This window comes from Oryx dammah, unplaced genomic scaffold, assembly GCF_014754425.2.
Source record: "Oryx dammah isolate SB20612 unplaced genomic scaffold, SCBI_Odam_1.1 HiC_scaffold_9, whole genome shotgun sequence".
NCBI lineage: Eukaryota > Metazoa > Chordata > Mammalia > Artiodactyla > Bovidae > Oryx > Oryx dammah.
Window position 1 is genome coordinate 2,815,144 of NW_024070193.1, and position 9,491 is coordinate 2,824,634.

General features: G+C 60.4%; 1 protein-coding gene across 3 annotated transcripts in view; it reads left to right on the forward strand.

Moving 5' to 3' along the window:
* The window catches only part of SLC6A6 (solute carrier family 6 member 6), a 93,403-nt gene that overhangs the window by 71,771 nt on the left and 12,141 nt on the right, over positions 1-9,491 (forward strand). For all 3 annotated transcript variants that reach the window (XM_040246685.1, XM_040246686.1, XM_040246687.1), the window contains exons 7-10: positions 2,916-3,050; positions 4,219-4,322; positions 4,451-4,575; positions 8,215-8,327. In XM_040246685.1, coding sequence (XP_040102619.1) covers positions 2,916-3,050; positions 4,219-4,322; positions 4,451-4,575; positions 8,215-8,327 — 477 coding nt within the window. The remainder of the gene's footprint in view (positions 1-2,915; positions 3,051-4,218; positions 4,323-4,450; positions 4,576-8,214; positions 8,328-9,491) is intronic.

Below are 9,491 nucleotides of genomic sequence, written 5' to 3' on the forward strand. Positions count from 1 at the left end.
AGACACACAGACACAGTCACACACACAAACACACAGACACACACACAGACAGACATACACAGACACAGACAGACATACACAGACACACACACAGACATACACACAGACACACAGACACACACAGATAGACACAGACACACACACACAGATACAGACATACAGACAGACACAGAGATACGCAGGCAAGACACATAGACACCTACAGACACAAAGACACAGAGACACAGATACACACACGCCAGCCGGCCTGGCCCAAATTCCGCCTCTGCCGCCGGCTGGCCCTGGGCCCCTGATGAGACCCCACTGGGCCTCTGTTTCCTCGTCTAGAAAATGTAGGTGAGGGTCTGCTCCTTGCAGTCGGGAGGATGAGTGAGTTAATAGCACCTGGCACACAGCAAGCGCCGCAGAAGTGCTAGGGAAGCGAATTGAATGTGTGGAAACAAGGGAACCCACCCCCCACACACCCTGGGAGGCGTCCTGTGTCCCTGACACAAAGCCCCCGGGCTCCCGCCGGCCTGCCCAGCCCGGGGGGGGCCCCCGTGCGCTTTGAAGCGGTGGCCCTCTGCCCTCCGCCCTCGCCCGCCGCTGTCGGCACCATTGTTCTCCGCGGGGGCCGGGGCTGGGGGCCAGAGCAGCCTGCAGGCCAGCCGCCTTTCTTTTGCCCCTTCAGTGGCTTCCTGGCCAGCCCCGCCCTCCACATATGCCTGCTGGTCCTCGGGAGGCAGAGGGCTCTCCTGTCTTCAGGAGCAGCCTGTAGGGCAGTCGGGGAGAGGGGCATCCAGGGAGGGCACGGTGGAGGCGGAAGGAGGGCGGCCCTTCTACCCCGGGTCCTCTGGGGGACCCACCGCTGGGCGACCCAGGACATGGAGGCCGAGCCACCCCTCTGGGAGGGCCCCAGATACGGACTCCTCAGCAGAGCTGAAGGGAACTTCAGAGCCCGGCTGGTTCAAGTGGGGACACGGAGCCCAGAGAGGGGCCGTAGCTTGCCCAGGGTCTGACAGCCAGCCTGCTACAGAGCCCGATCTCCGACCTGAGCCCTGGAGCCCTCAGGAGCCTACTCTTGGGGAGGACCGGACAAACCGCAGACATCGGGGGGTTCTTCCCTGCTGTGCTCTTGTCGCTGAAGCAGGTCCTAGACCATCCAGCTCTGCGGCTGAGTGCTGGGTGACCCGTGGGCAAGGGCCGACTCTGCGGGCCGCAGTTTCCCCATCTGCAGGACGGGGTCAGGGCAGGACCCGCTGAGTGCAGAAGTTACTGCACCGGCATCCGCAGCCGGCACACAGGAAGCTCTCGGTAAACCCTGGCTGCTGGCACTGGCCCAAGGCAGCTGAGCCCAGCGGGCCCTGAGAGCTTCCTTCGCGCCCTTTTCAAAGCCCGCTTCTAGTTGTTTCTACTCAAAGGGATGGTGGCTGCATCCGAGAACTGGCTCCATCCAGGCTTCCTGCGGCGGCTGGGCAAGGTTCGGGGCTCTGTCCGTTACCTGGGTCTCGGGAGTGCCCCATACTGTCCTGGCACCGTCCCCTCCCCCAGCGCCGCAAACCTTCATCCTGTTCTCTGGGCCTCAGTTTCCACACCTGGAAAATGGGCGTATTGGCCATGCAGCGGCCCCCTCCCTGGTCCCCCGGCCCCTTCAGAAGGAGCTGGGGGCTCTGTGAGCTAGTCTCAGCGTTTCTGCTGGTCACCACGGACTTTCGCATGTCCTCTACCACGCACCAAGGTGCCCTGGGTGCAGGGGTGGTTTGAAGATGTCTGGGAGCCCCACCCAGCCCGTTTGTCCTCCGACAGCAAGGCGGCCAGCACACACCTATTTGGGGACATGCTGAGCACAGAGTGGGCTGCTGCTTGGGAGACCTGGCTCAGCCAGCGCCTGAGCGAAGTAGCAGGATTTCACTGTCCGTGCCCCCGGGCACCTTCGAGCCCCGCTCAGGCACATGCCCCCTCCTGAGGACTTCTTGTGCTGAAGTGAAAGTTGGGAAAATCCAATCTGTAAACGGAGGCCACAGGAGGTTTGAAGGCCGGTGCGTTGGGGACAGGCCGGGAGAGGAAGTAGGGCAGGGCCTTCGGGGGTGGAAAGGCGTGGCCTGGGTCATCTGTGGTCCCCGCCTGGCGTTGACCTCACCCTGCCTGGGACGTGAGGCGCGACCCATCCTGGTTTCCTCTCCAGAATTTCCCCGGTGCTTCCTGCACAACCACTTGGCCAACAAAAGACCCCCTTTTTTGCACGTCTAAGCAGCTACCTGCCTTGTGCTGTTTTGACCACGTTGTGAGCATCATTCCGTTGAATCCTCGCCTTGCCCATTAGTGAGCAATTTTGTTTCTCTAATCCCCATTTTATACATGAGGCGACAGGCGCAGAGAGGGTAAACATCATGCCCAAGGCCACACAGCACACGAGGGGACAGTGCGAGGATTTGAACCCACACTTAACTGATTCTGAACCACAAGTCATCCTAACGCTGCGAATGTTTAGTCACTCATTCGTGTCCGACTCTGAGACCCGGTGGACTGCAGCCTTCCAGGCCTCCCTGTGAATGTTAGCTGGTCCGTACTACGCACTGTGGGCCAACCCCTGGGCATTCACCCGCGATCGTTTGCTCTCTTATTGTGCATTTCCCTTTTGTCACCTGCTGGAATGTCGGTTCCATAAGGGCAGGGACTGGTTCTCTGTATTTCTAGGGCCCCATAAATATTTGCAGGATTCGAATGTCAGTAAGCCTGTGTGTGAGGTGGGTGCTTTACACCCAGGTTGCCGGTGAGGTGCCTGCAGCCCAGAGAGGGTGGGCATCACGCCCCAGGTTCCTCAGCAAGGGCGGCGCCAAGCCCAGCTCCAGAACGCCTGCCTGGGAGCGGATGCTGGGGCTTGACTGACAGCAGGCTGGTGTGCCGAGTGGCTGAGTGGCTCCCGCCCCCTGCAGGTCGTCTACTTCACGGCCACGTTCCCGTTCGCTATGCTGCTGGTGCTGCTGGTCCGTGGGTTGACGCTGCCCGGTGCAGGCGCAGGCATCAGGTTCTATCTGTACCCCGACATCAGCCGCCTGGAGGACCCAGAGGTACCGCGGGGCACCGTGGCCTTCCTACCCCCTACCCTCACCCCCAGGGCTGGCATGGGGGAGGAAACCGAAGCCGTGCCCATGCTTCTGGCCCCCAGATGGAGCCAGGGGATACTCAGCCCTGGTACTTTTCCACTGGGCCCTGGCAGGTTGCTCATGGTGCCCGCCGGCCGTCCCAGCAGTGTGTATCTTTTTGTGTCGAGGCCTCCCGAGGCGGCCAATTATAGAGGCTGCTTTAGGCACTGTGCCAGGTAAGGCAGAGACGTCTCCAGAAGCTGGTCGCCTCCTCTGCTCACGGCAGCCTTGAGGCTGCATCGTGGGGGCGCCCTGGGCTGAGGGCGGAGTTCAGAGTTGTGACCTCTTAGAAGGTCAGGGGGCAGACACTAAAGGATGCCCCCGCCCCGAGGCCCTCAGCCACGTGGCCGCGGGGGTCGGAACTCTCACTGGCCCGTTTCAGGACCTTTTGTCCCCAGGGTCCTCAGCCTTTAGGTTGTCCCGAAGGGCCGCACAGGCCGCTTCGGGTCTCTTCCCCACAGTCCTCTCACCCTGGGTGGGAGGTGGGGGACAAGGGCTCGGCCATCATCAGAGGACAGCTGGGAGACGGCTGGGCAGCCGTCAGGAGCTGCCTGCCGAAGGTTCTGGAGAACGGTTCTGCCTGCATAATCCGTGTGGGAATTCCTCCCACTTCCAACTCAGGCGGGGGTCCCCAGACAATAGCAGTAACCATAAGGATAGCAGCTTTGACTTGCAGGCTTACCGTGTGTCTGGAGCTGGGCTAAATCTTAACTCTTTGAGCCTACCAAAAAAAAAAAAAGCGCTGTGGGGCAGGGAAACAGAGCCCACTTTACAGGTGTGAAAACTGAGGCTCCGGGAGTCATATTTACTTGCCCATGATGATTCCGTGGTTGGACTTGAGGTCCCTCTGCTTCAAAAGCAGGGCCTCTTAACCCTGATGCTCAGTGAGCTGGGGTGGGGAGCTCTTAGACGTCTGGGGTTCTGCTCGCATCCTGGATTCCAGCACAGTGCTCCAATCGCATGGAGAATCTGCACGCCTCAAGGCAGAGTCCTTGGGACCCACGCCGCCACCTCCAGGAAGCCGGCTCTGACGACCCCTTCTTGTCTTTTCTTCGCCACCTTACCCCCCCACCCGCCCCGACACCCTTCCCAGGTATGGATCGATGCTGGGACCCAAATATTCTTCTCCTACGCCATCTGCCTGGGGGCCATGACCTCGCTGGGGAGCTACAACAAATACAAGTACAACTCGTACAGGCAAGTGTTGCGCCGGCAGGCCTGGTGGGCCTTAGACGTGAGGATGCTTAAAGAAAAGAAAAGAGAAGTTAGGGAGCGTGGCTTCCTTGTGTTGTGAATTAACTTGCTCCCTGACATGTGTAACATAGGGACTGTATGCTGCTGGGATGCCTGAACAGTGGTACCAGTTTTGTGTCTGGCTTCGCAATTTTTTCCATCCTGGGCTTCATGGCACAAGAGCAAGGGGTGGACATTGCTGATGTGGCTGAGTCAGGTATGGTGGTGTTGGTGGCAGTGGTGGTGGGCACTGCCACCTAGTGTGTGAGCCGAGTACTGCAGGCATGAAGCCAGACCCCCGACCCAGGGGGCTTTGTGGGGGGTGAGCCTGGTTTCTGAAATGACCCCCACCCCACCCCCTCCTCACACCACGATGTCCCCCAGGTTTCAAAGAGCTCAAAAGCTAAATTGGAAACATCTTCACTGCGGTTTTGCCCCAGGGACGGCAGAAACACGGGGGCTGGTAAATTGGGGAATATTCAGCGCTTCTCAAGTGGTCTCCCCACCCCCCCGACCACCACGCACTCCCTGTCCTTCCCTATAGCAAACTCCTGGTTTCAGCAACGGAAAGCACTTTCCTAGCTCAGGGGCAGGGCAGCCACCCGTCGGCAGCCTGTCGCCACCCTCTCAGCTTCGGTTTCTGTATTTGGCACTTTGCTCTAAGCGACCCCTTCATTCACCCCACCACCGTCTCCTGTTTGACTGGGCGGTCTCTGCCCTGTGTCAAGCACCCACTTTTTTTGCCCGGGCTGGGGAAGGACCGGGTGTGACAGGCCGCCCTCTGGGACGGTGACAGGTTCAGTTTGGGGGTAGGTTGTGGGGACCCCTCCACCCCTCGGGGGTGTGGGCTCCATGGGTGGGACGCCCCCCCGCCCAAGACAGCTGCAAGTGGAGATAGTCTTAGGGTCAGAGTCTGCAGAGCCTGGAGGCTGAGGTTGGGATCCTGGGGTTCCAGCAGGATAGGTCTGGAACCTGAAATTGTGAGGGCTTCAGCTGCCAGGACCCCAGAGCCTCAGAAGCCTAGGTGCCCCAGTTCTAAGAGGTGCCCCCTATGAGTTCCCGGTCCTGGGCCCGCGGCTCTGACCTGCAGAGTTTCCATGTGACGCTGAGAACCTCACTCCCAGGACCCCCGGGGTCCACCTTTCCCGTTCCTCTGCCTTCTTCCCATCCTGCCCAGGTCACCCAGAGGGCGGTTGTTGCTCTTGTGCCTAGCCTGACCTTCCAACTTGCCAGGACCCCTCAGGGGTCACCAAGGGGCAGGTGAGGGCCCTGGGCTAAGGCTTCTCCCAGGGCCAAGAGGAGACCGCAAGGTCCCGACTGTCAGGGCCCAGACCAGAGTCCTTGCCCTTGTTGGGAACACAGGGTGGTATCCTGGTTCCTCAGCCAGAGACTGGGGCTTGGGGCCCTCAGCATCGTGTACTCAGAGGTCAGCTCCACCCCTGCGACCAGCAGCTTGAGAGCAAGGGCTGCTCAAGGTCGGATCTGCGGTGTCCTGGACAGGGTGCCCACCAGAAGCTGGACAGGCCCCTCTCTCGTGAGGAGGTGCCCCTTCCGGCCTCCCCATCCCACCCTGCACGTATGTGACAGCCTCTGGCCTGCGGTATGTGAGCCTCTCAGAGCCCCAGGCCCCACTTCCCCTTACCCCGGCCCCCTCCTCCTACACCTGGTGCCACAGGGCAGTCCTGGCAAGCCCACGCTTTGGTCCCATGCTCCTCTGCCCTGTCCCAGGCCCCAGATCAGACCTTTAGACAGAGCGTTCCTTCCCTGGGAGCCCCCAGAGGCAGGCCAGAGACTGAGGGTCACCGGAAGTAGCTGCAGAAATGAAGACGCCACGCCCATGTGGGAGAGTGACCGAGGGGAGACAGTTGACACCCCCTTTGCAAATGGCTTTTCTTCAGCTGAGGGCTTGCCAACCAATTCTGATTGGTGGGGAATGGCCAGGAGCGCGGAGGGAGTTGAGCGGTGGGAGGTAATCTGTTGGTTCATGAAACAGATCCTTCTCTGCGGACAGCTAGGTACTGTAACCTACGTCTTCACCGTCAAGCTAAGTGGTGTCTTATTCCCGTCCACTTCAAAGACCTTGTCGTTTCTTCCCCATGGTGATGTCTGAACAGCCGACACATCAAGGGTGATTATTTCGCTAATAAGCGTTTTAACAAGTGCCATATTGAGTGAAGTGCATTGGAACAAGATAATTATTTAGCCACGAGGAGCGCACATTGCGAAGGAAGCGTAGCGTGGGCGTCTCTGCTGCCCCAGGGGCTCCGGCGGCTGCCACATCCCCTGCCCTCTCTCTTCAGTCCCCTTGCTTTCCGAGAAGGATGCTCACACCCTCTCCCTGAGGCTGGCTCGAGAAAGGCAGCACGCTGACATACAGAAGTAGCTGTCGAGAAGCTTCAGGGCCCAGCGGGCGGGCCGGGGTGGGCTAGGGTGGGGGCCCCATTTTACATCTGTCTCGCTGCAGCTGGGTTGACCCCTCCCAGTGCCGCCTACGGTCAGGCCGGAGCTGACGTGGGGGTCCCAGGGGGCCCCAGCCCCGTGGAGACGAGGGTCCTCCTGCAGCTAGGGCTTTGGGGTTGGGACCAGTGCCCTTGCACCCCTCCTGGGTTTTCCACCATCGCCTCTGAGGACATGGTCACAGGCACGGTTGGACTTTGCTCACATCGGGGCGGACTCCGGACATACAGGGACTCGCCCTCACCACCACACGTGTGCTCAGCGCCGTGCGATGTGGCTTCTGGCTACAGTTTGTTTCAAAGTTGTTTTTTGTTTTTCTTTCTTAGACCATTCATTTTGTTCCCGACCCCTATTTTACTGTTTTAAATATCCTGTCCTCCAGCCCTGTTTGTTTCACATTTCTTGACTTTTTTTTTTTTTTTAGTTGTGGATTTTACTTTATATTTTTTCTTTAGCCCAAGCCCTTCTCTCTTTTGCGGCCCCCAACCCTCTGGGGGACCCACAGGTCTCAGTTACAACTCGGCCCTTCCCCTGGTTGTCTTCTCTCAGGCCCAGCTGGAGGTGGGAGGGGCTGTTTGCAATTGGAGGCACCCCCCAGAGCTGGTGGGAATTCTCCTGTGTATATGTCAGAGCTCCCCCTGGAGACCAGAGCCCTTTGCCAAGGAAGTGGCCCCAGCACCCGATAATCTGAGCAGGCGAAGCCTCCTTGGGGTTCACTTACAGGAGCCTGCCCCCGACCCCTTCGGGGAGACTGCTCCATGAGGGCACGTGGTGATGTGGAGAGAGGAGGTGCTGGGCGGAGGACTGCCCAGCGGCCAGGGGGCTGCCCGCCTGGGGTCTTAGCCTGCTCACCCCTCCCCCAGCTTTGGGCCTCGGCTGTCACGGTGCTCGGGTGGGTGCACAGATGCACCCCGAAGACACGTGGGCCCCGCAGGGCATGGTTCCGGGTTCTTTTTGCTGGCCACACGTTCATTGTTTCAGTGGAAAGCTTTTCTCTGCAAACCAGGATTGGTGGTCAGATAACCGGAGCGCTGCCTGGTTTTGCTCCCTTCCAGCAAACGTTGGTGCGGGTCTCTGGTTTTGGGGGAGGGGGAGCCCCTCCTTTCCCCAGCTCGGTCCCGTCTCCCACCCCCATAACCGGTGTCCGCTCAGAGCCTGGCGCCTGAGAAGGCCAGCGGTGCTGCTGCGTAGGAGACAGGTGCTAAATCGGGCCCCCGCCTGAGCCCCGGCGCGTCCCACCCTGAATGGAAACAGGCCTGGTCTCTCACCCCAGGCGGGCCCCTGCATCGGGGGCTGGGGAGACCCTCCCCGGACCCCGAGTGTCTCGTGTGGCTCCGGGGCTCGGGGCAGCTCGGGCACTGATGACCCCTCTCCCGCCCCCCATCTTCTCTCCCCCTAGGTCCTGGCCTGGCCTTCATTGCCTACCCAAAAGCCGTGACGATGATGCCGCTGCCCACGTTTTGGTCTATCCTTTTTTTCATTATGCTTCTCTTGCTTGGACTGGATAGCCAGGTATGTGCAGAGAGAGGGGCTGGTCCCCAGGCGGGTCTGCCCCTGGATGCGGGAAGAAAGGCGCCCCCCCCCCGGAAACCTGGTTCCCTCTGTGCTGTGATGAGCTGCTGGCAACCCCCAACACACACACACACATACACAGACACACACACACAGACACACACACAGATACACACACACAGACACACACACACAGACACACACACACACACAGCCTGCAGCAGCTGCAGCCAGCGAGGGTTCTTGGACCCCAGGGGAGGGAACCGCCCAGGGAGGCAGCAGGATGTCATCTGCGCCAAAGCTCGAGCCTTTGACCTCAGCGGGGGAGAGAGAGACAGTCTTGGGTGTGGGCCCAGGGGTACAAGGAGAAGGGCGAGACCATAGTTGGTGACACGCGCCGCGGAGCACGGAGCCCGGGCAGGCCCCGGTGGGACCCAGCACACGGGCCGTTCGGGCAGGCGGCCGACACGGCTGTCCGGGGCGTGAGTGGCCACTGACAGTCCTGAGCACAGCCACGGAAGCTGGAACCGGGCTGTGCTCGCCACCTCCTGGGGCATGTGGGTCAGCAAGCTTGGCCCCCACAGGGAAACCGAGCCCCCAGAGCCTCGCTTAACCCCCCACCCTCCCCACACAAGCAGGACCCCCGCTACCCTGTCGCCATTCCCTGCTCCTCTTAACCCCCATGTCCCAGCCCTCCAGGGCTTCAGCCTCCCCGCTCCCCGGGGTGTGTCCACGTGCGTCAGCTGGGGCTGCGTCTGCCTTTGGATTAACTCAGTTCCCAGGCCTACTTGCCCCCAGTGTTGCTTTGTTGAACACATTTCTTCCACCCTTGCCTCAGTTTCCTCATCCGGTAAATGGGTATGATTGTATCTTCGTTGCCTTAGGTGAAACGCCAGGCGCGCTTCCTGATAGGAAGCAGTAAGTGGTACCCGGAGGACATTAGAGCGAGCCCCTGGGACACCTTTCCCTGGAAATAGGAGGGGGCAGTTAGGGTGTGCAGGGCAGGCTAGTCCTGTGCCCAGGGCCACCCAAGGGCCTCCATCTGAGGTCAGTCACTGACAGGCAGCCTCATGTGCCAGCTGGGGGTCCGGATGCCTCACAAAAGTCTGGTCAGCTGGGGCCCTGCGAGCAGTGGGGGCTCCATCCCTTCAGGAGAGAGCCTTG